This window comes from Lepidochelys kempii, chromosome 11 (genome assembly GCF_965140285.1).
Source record: "Lepidochelys kempii isolate rLepKem1 chromosome 11, rLepKem1.hap1, whole genome shotgun sequence".
Taxonomy (NCBI): domain Eukaryota; kingdom Metazoa; phylum Chordata; order Testudines; family Cheloniidae; genus Lepidochelys; species Lepidochelys kempii.
This window is the reverse complement of record NC_136390.1, coordinates 64,739,281-64,754,228: the sequence shown is the minus strand read 5'-3', so window position 1 is coordinate 64,754,228 and position 14,948 is coordinate 64,739,281. Positions and strand designations below refer to the sequence as shown.

The 14,948-nt window shown below is 43.4% G+C and overlaps 1 protein-coding gene across 22 annotated transcripts in view; it reads right to left on the bottom strand.

Moving 5' to 3' along the window:
- Positions 1–14,948, bottom strand: part of MAP2 (microtubule associated protein 2) — a 341,433-nt gene that overhangs the window by 25,512 nt on the left and 300,973 nt on the right. For 14 of the 22 annotated variants that reach the window (XM_073306661.2, XM_073306670.2, XM_073306668.2 and 11 more), the window contains 3 exons: positions 13,230–13,415; positions 11,110–11,263; positions 8,017–8,357 (listed from right to left, as the gene is read on the bottom strand). In XM_073306661.2, the coding sequence (XP_073162762.1) occupies positions 8,017–8,357; positions 11,110–11,263; positions 13,230–13,415 (681 nt within the window). The remainder of the gene's footprint in view (positions 1–8,016; positions 8,358–11,109; positions 11,264–13,229; positions 13,416–14,948) is intronic. The other 8 variants (XM_073306672.2, XM_073306674.2, XM_073306675.2 and 5 more) reach the window with 1 other exon arrangement.

The window sequence follows — 14,948 nt, the reverse complement described above, 5'->3', positions numbered from 1 at the left end:
ACATAAGATGCTTTCCGGAATCAAGGCCCAGATGCTTAAGGCTCAGTTATGTCTCCCAGCCAGAGGAGGGTTGGTGGAGGCAAGAGGTGACTGAGATATTATGCCTGGGTAAGGCAGGAATGGGCATAATGGGCCAGATTCTGCTCTGAATTTCATCGGTCTTCTCTACTGTCTTTAGTGGATTTACTCCCCATTTACACTGATGCAACTGAGAGTGGAATGTAGCACAATCTCTCTGTTGGTAGGGGAACACACTCACCTGTAGCCATAGCCACAACCCACCCAGATACACCCCTCCACGGTGTTCGTGCTGTCAGCAACACCAGCAGCTCCCCAGCCATTACACTTGGAGAGCCCTGGCTGCAGGATGGCTTCCTGCATGCTGAGGAGGGAGGGGATTCTCTGCACGCTTCACCTGCTAGCACACAAATACTGAAGCTGCATGTAATTTGACCCTGTTTATTTTTCTCCTTTCATTAGTGCATGTACATTTTTTTCAGAGCTGGTTTAAAGAAAATTGAGTCAGAAAGCGCCTGGTGGACAGATTCTGCCCTCACAGCTCCTCTTGAAGTAAGAAGGACTGGACACAATTAAGGGGACCTTAATGGGAATTTTACGTGGCAGGATAGAACCCTTAGTTTACACAGCCTTCCCACTCTGAGATGTTTAATTAAATCATAGAATCATAGAGTATCAGGGTTGGAAGGGACCTCAGGAGGTCATCTAGTCCAACCCCCTGCTCAAAGCAGGACCAATCCCCAACTAAATCATCCCAGCCAGGGCTTTGTCAAGCTTGACCTTAAAAACTTCTAATGAAGGAGATTCCACCACCTCCCTAGGTAACGCATTCCAGTGTTTCACCACCCTCCTAATGAAAAAGTTATTCCTAATATCCAACCTAAACCTCCCCCACTGCAACTTGAGACCATTACTCCTTGTTCTGTCATCTGCTACCACTGAGAACAGTCTAGATCCATCTTCTTTGGAACCCCCTCTCAGGTAGTTGAAAACAGCTATCAAATCCCCCCTCATTCTTCTCTTCCGCAGACTAAACAATCCCAGTTCCCTCAGCCTCTCCGCATAAGTCATGTGTTCCAGTCCCCTAATCATTTTTGTTGCCCTCTGCGGGACTCTTTCCAATTTTTCCACATCCTTCTTGTAGTGTGGGGCCCAAAACTGGACACAGTACTCCAGATGATGCCTCACCAATGTCGAATAGAGGCGAACGATCACATCCCTTGATCTGCTGGCAATGCCCCTACTTATACATCCCAAAATGCCATTGGCCTTCTTGGCAACAAGGGCACACTGTTGACTCATATCCAACTTCTCGTCCACTGTAATCCCTAGGTCCTTTTCTGTAGAACTGCTGCCTAGCCATTCGGTCCCTAGTCTGTAGCGGTGCATGGGATTCTTCCGTCCTAAGTGCAGGACTCTGCACTAGGCCTTGTTGAACCTCATCAGATTTCTTTTGGCCCAATCCTCTAATTTGTCTAGGTCCCTCTGTATCCTACCCCTACCCTCCAGCGTATCTACCTCTCCTCCCAGTTTAGTGTCATCTGTAAACTTGCTGAGGGTGCAATCCACATCATCCTCCAGATCATTTATGAAGGTATTGAACAAAACCGGCCTGAGGACCAACCCTTGGGGCATTCCACTTGATACCGGCTGCCAACTAGACATGGAGCCATTGATCACTACCCGTTGAGCCCGACAATCTAGCCAACTTTCTTTCCACCTTATAGTTCATTCATCCAGCCCATACTTTAACTTGCTGACAAGAATACTGTGGGAGACCCTGTCAAAAGCTTTGCTAAAGTCAAGGAACAACACATCCACTGCTTTCCCCTCATCCACAGAGCTAGTTATCTCATCATAGAAGGCAATTAGATTAGTCAGGCATGACTTGCCCTTGGTGAATCCATGCTGACTGTTCCTGATCACTTTCCTCTCCTTTAAGTGCTTCAGAATTGATTCCTTGAGGACCTGCTCCATGATTTTTCCAAGGACTGAGGTGAGGCTGACTGGCCTGTAGTTCCCAGGATCCTCCTTCTTCCCCTTTTTAAAGATGGGCACTACATTAGCCTTTTTCCAGTCATCCGGGATTTCCCCCGATCGCCATGAGTTTTCAAAGATAATGGCCAATGGCTCTGCAATCACAGCCGCCAACTCCTTTAGCACCCTGGGATGCAGTGCATCCGGCCCCATGGACTTGTGCTCATCCAGCTTTTCTAAATAGTCCCAAACCACTTCTTTCTGCACAGAGGGCTGGTCACCTCCTCCCCATGCTGTGCTGCCTGGTGCAGTAGTCTGGGAGCTGACCTTGTTCGTGAAGACAGAGGCAAAAAAAGCATTGAGTACATTAGCTTTTTCCACATCCTCTGTCACTAGATTGCCTCCCTCATTCAGTAAGGGGCCCACACTTTCCTTGATTTTCTTCTTGTTGCTAACATACCTGAAGAAACCCTTCTTGTTACTCTTAACATCTCTTGCTAGCTGCAACTCCAGGTGTGATTTGGCCTTCCTGATTTCACTCCTGCATGCCCGAGCAATATTTTTATACTCTTCCCTGGTCACTTGTCCAATCTTCGACTTCTTGTAAGCTTCGTTTTTGTGTTTAAGATCAGAAAGGATTTCACTGTGAAGCCAACTGGTCGCCTGCCATATTTACTATTCTTTCTACACATCGGGATGGTTTGTCTCTGTAACCTCAATAAGGATTCTTTAAAATACAAGTCAGCTCTCCTGGCCTCCTTTCCCCCTCATGTTATTTTCCCAGGGGATCCTGCCCATCAGTTCCCTGAGGGAGTCAAAGTCTGCTTTTCTGAAGTCCAGGGTCCATATTCTGCTGCTCTCCTTTCTTCCCTGTGTCAGGATCCTGAACTCGACCATCTCATGGTCACTGCCTCCCAGGTTCCCATCCACTTTTGCTTCACCTACTAATTCTTCGCAGTTTGTGAGCAGCGGGTCAAGAAGAGCTCTGCCCCTAGTTGGTTCCTCCAGCACTTGCACCAGGAAATTGTCCCCTGCACTTTCCAAAAACTTCCTGGACTGTCTGTGCACTGCTGTATTGCTCTCCCAGCAGGTATCAGACCTCCTCCTTCTCTGCAGTTGTCACTGTATCACTTATTAGCAGATCACTATTCATTTTCATAAAATTCATGTGGTTTCTGGGCAGGTTTTACCCTCTATTGAATGTTGGTATGTCACGGGGGTGGCCACCTCACACACATCCCCTTATCTGGATAGAAGTCACCCTGCCTCCGTTTTCCCTCTCGATTCCTCAATAACCCGAAAAGAGGCTTTCACAAGTCCAATAACAGCCTGTCTTGGAGTCTGGTTTTATTAACACAAAGTTCCAAAATAAGCACAAAAAGGTCTTCCATCCCAGGCTTACCCTGGGCACAGCCCCGCCTCCCAGAGGAACTCTCTTCCTATGTTCTCTAAGTCTCTGGAGAAGACCCAAGGCCTGGCATGCCTTCTTTGCCTTCTCCCCAAAAGGAAACCAAAACGTACAGGTGGGCCTTTCTTCCCAGCCCCAATTCCTTCCTCAGGGACCACTTCAGGAGACTGACTGACTGTCAATCTGTCTCAGGCTCTATCTTGCACTCTGCATGTTCACTCTGCAGTCCCCCTTTGGCTATCCACTGACCTCTGTTTTTCTACCCGGACAGAGGCCTGGTTCAGTCTGTCATGTGACTAAATTCCTTGTCTGCACTTAGGGAGGCAAATCGGCTGCAGGACAGGTGGGCTGAAACCGCTATCTTCCTTTAAAAAGGGCTGGTCACCATATAGCACAGTACCATATTTATGCACTTCAGATTTTATAAAACGTGGCTGAATGCAATTTATTCTCCACAGCTTTGGGCAGACAATGAATTTCTGTCTTTATCTCCAAAAAAGCTTTTGGAGAGACTCCATTCCACAACTGGGTGTGGATACATATTTTTTCTATTTGCCAGATTACTCATTACCAATTGCTTGGCTATTCCTGAAGTCAGTGATGCTAATAAATACTTAGGACCAAGTTCTCAGCTCGGGTAGATCTATGTAACCCTATTGACTTCATTGAAATCATGCTGATTTACACCACTGAGGATCCGGCCCATGTCTTAGATTTGATTTTAGCATTTTTTTTATTTTTATTTTTAAAACATAATTTGGATTTATCATTGATTGCTGACATGTCGTATTTAACATACATTCCATGTCAGTGATTAGATCAATGTTCTTTGGTACAATCAGTACCTTTACAAACATCTTCTCACTTCCATAACATCTTCTCACTTCCATGGGTATAATTCCATGAAGAAAACACAAAATAGCAAAAACACTTGATATCTGTAACAGATTTTTCCCCCCATTCTTCCCAAAGGCCATCTTAGAAAGAATATATGCAAATTGCATCCTTCTGAAAGTACAGTATTTCCTTCATGGCTGAGGCATTGCTAAAATCCTTCTGAAGCTGGGTTGCCAATTTTATTTGGACATATTCCTGGAGGTTTCATCACATGACATAATGTTTAATTAAGGATTAATCTTTAATCCTGGAGACTCCAGGACAATCCTGGAGGGTTGGCAACCCTAATCTGATGCCCAACAGCTGTACCCATAAGTAAGTCGTGTCTGAGCTTTGCCAAGAATCCTTCATTTCATCATACTTTTCTATAAGGAGAAAACCAGACAACTGCCCAGTGGCTAACATCACACAGCACAGAAGCCCCTCAGTTCTCAATGCTGCAGAACACCCATTAAATACTTCTCATACCGCATGCTACTAGTAGGGACCTATTATGATGCAACATGAACTTAGATTTTCCCCAGAAGTATGTTTTTTCTGTCCTGTAAAGCCGCTTTCCTTTTAAACCTTTTTTAAATGGTGAGACAGAGCTGAATTTAAATTTTGTTGGCTGATGAACTTCTAAAGAGATTCAAGGATGAAACTCTGTATTTCTTTCTTGATTTATTTAACATTCGAACACCTCCTGCTTCTTCAACCATGCACATCAAACTCTGGCACTGCTGCAATGCAACTGCTTTCTCCAGGACTGCAGTAAGCCAAGAATGGACTTTGTGTTAGGTTAACACATGCCTCTGGTGAAACAAAAGATTGTGTCTCTAAATGACACTTTAGGGTTGCATAGTTATACACTTGATATAATTTCCCTGTCATGTTTGCTTACTTGCCCATACGTTTTTTTCCTATGGTTATTACTATCAGTACTGCAACTTCAACTCAGGTTATAAAGTTCAAGTTGCCTTCTATTTGTTTCATACATCACCAGTAAAAGCAGAGAGCAGACAGCAGTTCATTTCAGCCGCTGGAATATACACTGCCAGACATGATATAGGAAGGCAACAACAAAGAAAATAAATTTGTTTTCACGTTTTAACATGATAAGCTGATGCTGTAAGACTGAACAGCAGAAAAGAAAAAAACAGCAACCCAGAACTCTTGTTTAGACTGAGGAAGGATGATCTAGAGAAAGTACAAAGGAAGTACTCAGTGAGTCATTCTCTTTGCCCAAGCCATATATAATGGTCACAAACCACTGAGGAATAAAGTATCAAAATCCTTAGTTTCAATCATATTTTTTATATTCACCCATCAAATTTCCCCTGTGATCCCCAGAAGAAAGAACTACCAGCTGCTATATATCATTGAAAGACAAATAATACTTATTTTTTTGAGAAAAAAATCTTAGCATATAAGGCCACAATATCTGGCAGAAAAATAAGGTAAAATTGTAAGTAAGGGCTTGTACAATAACTGATTGGAGACACTGATATACATACAATACTGTAAAAATTGTTAATCCTCACTGAATTAATCCACCTGATAATTCTTTATAATAACAAACACAAAATCAACTATTCTCAGGTCCCTTCTTACAGCTTAGCAAAGATTTTATGCAGCATGAAATTACTAGGAGTAAAAGTTTGCCAGGGTGCTGTATTGAGGTCTTATATAGCTTTTACAACATGTACTACAGAACACGTACAGGGCGAGATGAAGTAGTATCAGAAATAATCAAAAAGACGTGTCAAAATAAATGAAGAAAATACACTTGTTGATGTATTATCCTTATTGGGCTTATTTGACTATTTGGCCACAAGCCCAATCCTGCAAGGGGCTGATCAGGCTAAAGCACCTGGCAGGATCAGAATCTACATACTGAGAGCTGCATTGGGATCTAATATATCATTAACCATTTTTTGCACTCCCAAATACCTGCAATGAATGGATATGCAAAATTAAAATGTTAAGATCCAACTTTTCTTTAAAATTAATGAAGGGTGAACCTCAGCGTTTTGGAGGTCTGGATAAATATCCAAAAGCTTGGACATTTATCTGAATCACAGGTTTGGAAACCTTGTGAGAACTGGCTTTCATGCAAGATTGTCCAGCAGGTTCTGGTATCAGTATGGATATTTAGCATTTTGATATCTGCCCTCTTCTGACTCAAACAAATGTTCTGACCCTGCACGCGATTAGAGGCTGCAGAATTGGACCCAGAATCCATTGGAGTGGCAGACACTCAGTATGCTATTCTTGTGAGGTGTTGAGCACTCTCAACTTCTGATGAAGCCAATGGGAGCTAAGGACGCAGAGTGCTTTGTAGGGGGCACTCAGACCCTTGCAAATTTGGATCATGAGTCAACATGAAGAGCAGACAAACATTTTATGATAAATAAAGTAACCAACATTTTTGTAACCTCAAAAGGAGGTTGAATTTGGTCCATGTTTTAGGCATATGTCTGGTTGGTTTTAGGTTTACTGATCCAGCTTGTCCAGTGTTATATTAGATTGGTTTCCTTTCTGAAACAATAAAACTAATAAAACTGATTGCCACTGCCTCTAAGTTACAAGATACAGCAATGGCCTTTTGTGAGCAGAAAACTTGCTCGGTTGCAAATTCTTCTGGCCTCTACTGATGTATGTACAGACATTTCCCCTTTCCCTTAAAGGAGATAAGGAACAGGAGTAGCTGTTGCTATGGAAATGAAGAGCTATGCAGACCAATCTGTAACCCAAAGGCGATAGCCATTGGAAAGCAAAATGTGAGCTAACAAAGCGTGCATTAGTATGATGTAATTATTTTAGACAATACACTCCGTCTAGGAACATAGGAACCGCCTGGCTGAACCAGGCCTGAGGTCCAACTAGTCCTGTGACAGTGGCCAGTACAAGATGCTTCAAGGGGGAAGGTATAAGAACCCCAGTATAGGCAGATGTATTAGATCCCATCTTGGTCTCTAACAGTTAGAGACTGGCTTAAAGCCAAAAGCATGAGGTTTAATATTCCAAAATTGTTTTAAGAATTAACTATAATAAATCTAGATATTCTTGTTACCCATATAAATGTCCGATCCCTTTTTGAATTGTACTAAGGTCTTGGCCTCGGCAACTTCCTGTGGCAATGAGTTCCACAATATAATAATGCAACATGTCAAATAGTATTAAATTTTATAACTTTTGAATTTGTCCCCTTTTAATTTTATTCTCTGATCCCTTGTTCTTGCTCTGAGATTGGGAGAACAGAAGCTCCCAATCTATCTTCTTTATGCCACTCATTATTTTACATACTTCTATTTCCTCTTATTCATCTCCTGCATTTTACAGTTGTTTAAAACTAATAAAACACTTCACCTCTAATTAAGGCTACTACCTGTCTGTCTGTTAAGCTTATTAATTCGTTGCTATTTAAACAGGGGACTGAATAAGCAGTAGCTTCTGGTTTTTAGGCTAAAACACATCTTTGACTTGGAAGGTACATCAGACCTCTCAACTGATCTCAGTGAGGCATGAAAAAAATCTTTCCCAGAGTTAATTTTCAGTTTACAAGACAATTTCTGAAGACAAGCCAGGTCCTCCCAATTTAAAATCATTTAAATAAAAAGCGTCTAACTGTGACAACAGATGCAATGCTCTGACTGTTATTTATGGGGCATCTCAAAATTGTGACCTTCCCAGCACATTAATACCTTCACTGTGCATTTAGAGTAAATTCTTACCTGTCCCCCTTTTGGCTGGTACCGGATGTTGTCTGTCGATCCAATTTTGGATCTGACATTCTTGAGGTCCGGCAGAGGCTGGTTAATAAGTCGTAGTTGCTTAGGTGTGGCTGGAGATTTTGGAGGAGTGCGTATGATGGCGACTTTCTTCTCAGTGGGCACCAATATAGCAGACTTGGGAGTGCCTGGAGTATGAGGGGTTCTGGAATAGCTTGGGGTCCCAGGAGTGCCTGGGGTACGGGAGGAGTAGCTGGGTGGGGTACCAGGAGTGATGGCAGTGGATCCAGGGGTAGTGGGCGTAGAAGTGCCACTCTTTCCTGTCCTGCGAATTGGCTCCGATCCTATATTGAAGACACAACAGCGTTAAAACCATATGGATAAATCGCTCTTTTCTTCATATTGCATCTCCAGAGACTATGACACCTATAATTGTAAGTAACCTGAACCAAAGCCCACCAACTCAATGGACAGACCCACACTGACTTCAGTGGGCTTTTGGATTAGGCATTAATGTATCCTATATAGTGGAGATGGTTTCGACTGTAAACTTTTGAACAGTAGATTTCAAATACATGGCTGCATCTGGTCATGTACCATAGCTAGTAGCTTTGTATCTACAGTAGAATCCAGAGGGTAGATCCTCAGCTTGTGTAAACAGTCATACCTACATTGACTTCAAAAGAGCAATGATCGTTTACTCCACCTGTGGATCTGCCCCCAGGTAATTATTGTTCTATTCGCGCAAGTATCAAGGTAATTATTACAAGAATACCTCAATTATTATTTAATCTACACCTGGAATAGAGGTCATACAAACAGCATCAGCCAAGGCATGAACTGTCCCCCCCGCCCCCCTTCACCTCAATAAAGTGTTCACTTTAAAGCTTAGTCAAGACAATTGCAATTCTAAAATTATTAAATTAGGCAGCAAGGAAAAACCCCGGAATGGAGTCAGAAGTCTACATTGTACTCCTTTCCTTGCTGTATGGACATACATCCTTGGCTTCCACCGAATTTTCTGGGGAGTCCTCTTAGATCAGTCCCTTTGAGTGCACTAACAGCCAGTGAAGTCAAAGGGACTCATTCTATTTATGTCACCGGGGACGGATGAGACCCAAGGCACTGGTACTCCCGGAGCTAAGGAGAAAGCCTCTTTGTTGAACATGACACACTAAATGGATTAAGCACTCTTTACTCTCATCTCTGCTTCTCCCAGATTGGGCTCTTTCTCTCCCGATCAACTGTCGATCAGGGTTCTCTCACTGCACTGACTATGCAGGAGAGAGAATGGGATTTTCCTGCCTCCCTGCAGCCTTTATTTTTTATTCCTCAGGTGTCCATCCCTTTTGGCAAACACACTCTGGTATACGGCTGCCCCAGACAGGAGGATGGGCATGTTGTTCATTTGCTGCTATGCCAGCCAGGGGTCACTGTGCACTGAGATGGGGCTGCACTTTATCCTCGATACTCAAGATGGGATTTTCAAAGGATTTTCAGTGGGATTTGGGTATCTAACTCCCTTTACATAACACATGAACTAAGGGTTGTCCAATGAAATTAAAAGTCAGCTGGTTTAAAACCTACATAAGGAAGTACTTTTTCATGCAACACACAGTCAACCTGTGGAACTCACTGCCATCTGATGTTGGGGAGGCCAAACATATAACTGGGTTCAAAAAAGAATTAGTTCATGGAGGATAGGTCCATCAGTGGCAATTAATCAAGATGGTCAGGTATGCAACCCCATGCTCTGGGTATCCCTAAAACGCTGACTGCCAGATGCTGGGAATGGACAGCAGGGGCTCGATCACTCAAAATTGCCCCATTCTGTCCATTCCTTCTGAAGCAGCTGCCACTGTCAGATACAGGACACAGGACTAGACAGACCATTGGCCTCACCCAGTGTGGCCATTCTTATGTTCTTAGGCTTCTTTGAAAAAAAATGGCTTCTGAAGAGGCAGAGACAGAAGAATTCTTGTGGGACAGGAAAGTACCAAGCCAGGTTCTGAGGCTTGAGCTGAGTGCTAGACTGGCAAGGGAGGATGTCTGGAAAGAGGGGTGGTTACATTTCCTTGGTTTTAGGGTAACTTGTTTAGATGTATGGTTCTATAGATTTGCTTCTGTGCAAACAGGTCCCCGCTTCAACTTCTGGAAATCCTGGCTGGTAAACCCTCTGGATGAATTAAACAGCACACACCTTCCATTGTGTCTTTATTATTGCTTTCTCCCTTGTGCTCCAGGTACAACACAAAGATGGCAGGAGCTAGAAGCAGCCCCCTTTCTGGCTTGCTGGCTCAGCCTTTTATACTGCTTGCTTTCTTCTCCCTGCTACCCAACTGGTGAGCTGATGATTGGCTCTCTACAGATACAAGTGCTCCTGTCTAACCTTCCAAACCTCCTCTTACCTTAACCACACCCAGTACACTGGGTGCTAAGTGCCGGCTTCTATAATGTCCTGTTTATAGCTGCTAACAGCACCATCACACCCTGATAAAAACACCTGGCTGGTTAAGTGCTGTGTCTTTCTTCTGATGAGTCACCCCTATAACTTACATACAACTATTTTTAGGTAAAGCTTCTTTCTGGCGTGGCATTAACTAAGCACCAGGAGACCATTAAACCAAAACAACAAATTAACTAATCTTGGGTATTTTATTAAATAAGCCCCCCATTTTCATGCCATCATCAGAATTATTATTTTTTTAAAAAATTATACTGCTCACAGTGTGTGTGTTTCTTTTTTTGTTTATAAATGGTCTCTATTAAATGTGTCACACAACTGGGAAACCCACACGAAGGGATTTTTTTATACAAGAGAAGGGCTTCAACTGCAGCCCTAGGTCTGAGCAACCCAGACTTTGGGAAAGGTTGGTTCCACAGCTGGACTCAAACCTTTGTCGCTATATTGGGTCACAACAGCACCCCATATCTGAACATGCCCAAATTTGGGGTCCAGATCTCTGGTCCCAGCTGTACAACTCAGGCTGACTTTTCAAAGGCAAAGACAAGGTAGGGATGGATGTAGCAAGTGTGTGAAATATATAGCAAGGGTGGGCGAAGACCCCAGGAAAGTTAGGTTGCAGAGAAACATACGGGTAGTCCGTCGTACTGAAGAGGAGATGGAGCTATTGAAGGAGAAAGAATTCTCATCTCTGTCTCGGTCTCCTGATATACCTCTCCGAGTGGGGAGGATGGAGGAAGGTCTTGGTAGAGAGGAACGCTTTTCTGGACTCTTGGTTATTCCATCCTGATAGGAGCAAAAAGGAAAAAAATCGCTTTACAGTAAACGTAATTATCCAGATTGTGATCTCTCACTAGTTTAACACAGGAGCCATCCCATGGTAGCCCCATGCAACTGAGATCAAATGACACCCAGTTCCTTTACATTTCATGCAGGAAACTCTGATGAGTCACTTAAATCCCTTGGGATTTACTGACTCTGGGCATCTAGCTTTTAGATTGACTGCCTCATAGGGGAAGACATTTCAAAAGTGCTCAGCGTTGGCTGAACTCTGCTCTCACTGAAGTGAATGGCAAAACTCCTTCTGACTTTAATGAGAGCTGAGTTCGGTCAATACTGAACCCTTTTGAAAAGCCCACTCTAGATTTTCAGTTTGCCTAAGACTATGCTGAACAATCCAGCAAACTCATTTTTAGAAGGCTCCTTAAATGTATGGTTGTCTATTTCAGGGGAAACTCCCCTCTGTTTATTTCCAAACTTCACTGAATAGACCCTGAATATATATACTGTTTCACTGATTTGACCAAAAATGTATCAAGGCTGATTTTGCTCCCACTGAAGTCAATGTCAAAACCCGATGTGAGTTCAATGGGGCAAAAATGGACTCTTGGAGCTTGATCCAAATCCCAATGAAGCCAAATCTGGGAGTCTTTCTATCCGTTTCAGTGAGCTTTGGCCCTTAGTGAAAGAGGAGTTCTGGTTAGGAAGTCATGGAACAAGAAATCCTGAATACTAAATGAGTGTAAATTACAAACTTCCTGAAAGTCATGTTGGTGCTGCTGTCCTTAGCCACTTACATTTATTTTATGACCAAATTACACGGGGGCTAGCTACTCTGCTTTTGTAAATAGGCGCAACTCCACTGAAGTCAAGGGAGCTGTGTCCATTTCACCAAGGGTGGAGCTGGCCCTACATGTATAACTTATGGTTTTTGAAGTGTTGTTGTAGCATATTAGAGAGACAAGGTGGGTGAGGTAATATCTTTTATTGGACCAACTTCTGCTGGTGACAGAGACAAGCTTTTGAGTTTACAGAGCTCTTCTTCAGGTCTGGGAAAGGCACTTGGAGTGTTACAGCTAAATATAAGGTGGAAAAGACAAGGAGTTAACACATGTTGAAAGAGACCATTCCAGGTGAAGTGGGCAGTTAACACTTCTACAGTCATAGGACAAAGGAGAGTTAGTGGTATAATTTATGTCATTTATGATACAGCTGACTTTATCCTGAAGAATCGGTAATAATCTCCTTAGTTTCTATACATGTTGTGTCAGGCTCTAGAGCCTGGAGACCAAGTCTTGGGCTCTAGAGCCTGGAGCCCAAGTCTCCTGCCACTGGATCTGAGTAACTCTCCAAGTAACTTCACTGAAGCTTTGTCTACACTACCACTTTTGTTGGTCGAGGGTGTGAAAAAACACCCCTCCTGAACGACATAACTTTCCCCGACAGAAGTGCTGATGCAGACGGCACTATGTTGACAGGAGAGGCTCTCCTGCTGACATAGCTAATGCCGCTCGTTGGGGGTGGTTTAACTCCTGCCGGCAAGGAGAGGATACATGGGAGATGGTAGAGTGGCACAGTTGTAGCAGTATAGCTGTGCTGCTGTGAGGTCTACAGTGTAGACGTAGCCTGAGGCCCAGTCTACACTACAGACCTATATCAGTATAACTATGTCACTGAGGGGTGTGAATGTAGTTATACCAGCCGAACCCCTGATGTAGACAGCGCTAGGTCTACAGGAGAGCTTCCCCTGTCGACATAGCTATTGCCTCTAAGGGGAGAAGAATTAACTATGACAACAGTGTAGGAGCGTCTTCACTTAGGTGCTACAGAGGTGCAGCTGGGCCACTGTATGTGACGACAAACCCAGGTAACTTCACTGAGACTTACTTAGATTCAGCAGGGAGAGAATAAGATCCACAAAATTCACCTGTGCCCCTCTCTGAGCTACCTCTCTCTAACTCTGCTACCTTACCTTAGCATCTGATTTTGAGTATGGCAAGCAGTCTCTTGGGCCCGCCGAGGAGGGCCGTACAAGGTAACTGTCTGTATCGAGAAAAGTAGCCCTTTTAGTAGTTAGTGAGCAAGCTGAGCTGGGTCTTGGAGGAAGCAATGACTTCGCTCTAGACTTTGAGGCAGGAATCTTTGACAAAGAGGAAGTCTAGTCACGAGAAAACAAACAAAAGAAACATACCATGAAGCTGAGCAATGAGACGAAAGGAAAACACATGCAAAATGGATAAATGAAAAAATGCCAAGCTATGAATTCAACTTCCTTTTTCCAGCCAGCATATGTAAAATTCTGAGACACACGTGCAAGTCGGTATTGTAAAATGCAGCATTTGGCTCTGAGATAGCAGCTGACTCTACAGGTACATCCAGACACGGTTCCCAGCTCAGGTACACGTACACCTGCTACCTCTGTTCAAGCTAGTGCCAAAAAACAGCAGTGTGTGTGCCGGGGCATGGGCAGTGGCTCAGGCTAGCTACCTCAGTATGCATCCCAGAGGTCGAGTGGGATTGTCCTCAGGTGGCTAGCCTGAGCTGCCGGATGTGCCATCACATCCACACTGCTGTTTTTAGATACTGGCCAAAGCAGAGCTAGTAGGTGGGAATCACCTTCCAGATGCTTTGTGGACATACCCTAAGAGGGGCCTCAATACAGCCCTCCTTTTGTGTAGATGCAAGTTCGCCCCCTCTATTAAGTGCAGACGCAAAGGCTAGTTCGTAAGCGTTTACGGCAGGTGGGAATTTGCAGGACCAAAGAGAGCCTGCTTGTTTAAAATCGAGTCCTGTATATGAAGTATCTCCTTCTCTGGCAATGTTCCACAATAAAAGGTTAGTAGGGGATTTAGAAAAAAATTGAACGGTACGACTCAAAATGGGGAAATGACTTGATAATAACACCTCTTCTACCGTATTAGCCCTTGAAATCCAGGGTAATATGCAATATTCGGTACTCATTACATTTCCTTAGAAAGATGATCAGATTGTGAGCCCCTGGCTGAACATTGGCAAGCAGCGTCACAGCTAATTCCACTGAAGTCACTCGGACTACTTGGCTTAGTAATGCCTCACCAACATAAGGGGTTTGCAATCTGGCTCTAATTATTTTTCTTAAAGGGTATAAGGTATAATGAAAAAGAATAATTGGAAGCTATTATCGTGGCAATGAAGGCCTGATTCTGCAACACTTTACTCACACAGAGGTGAAATTACTCATGTGAGCAGTCCCAATGGGACAACATATGTGTAAGAGCTACTTAGCACAAGCAAGAGCTGCAGAATTGGGCTCTTAATAATGCATAGTAGGACTGAAAAAATCATCTTTATCAGTAGACACCATAAGAAATCAGGGTACCGTAAGTTATATCACTTATGAAACACTGGGTCTGAATCTTTTTTCCCTACTCTCGTTTTATACTGGTGTAGCTCCACCGACCACAGTGTAGTTATTCCTCATGTCCACCAGTTTAAAAGAGATCAGAATCAGGGATATTGACATTGCTTAAAACAATTTTTAAATTGTGAAATGAAATAGAGGAATTCCTGTACAGCTTGGGAATGCTCTAAATTCTAATGCCTTCTCATGGAAACAGCTATCATTTCAGTCCTGCTGCATTATCAAACTGGGCCTCTGTTGAAAGTATCGTTAATTTGGCAGCCTCTATTGTAGGAGATGAGCTCAGTTCAA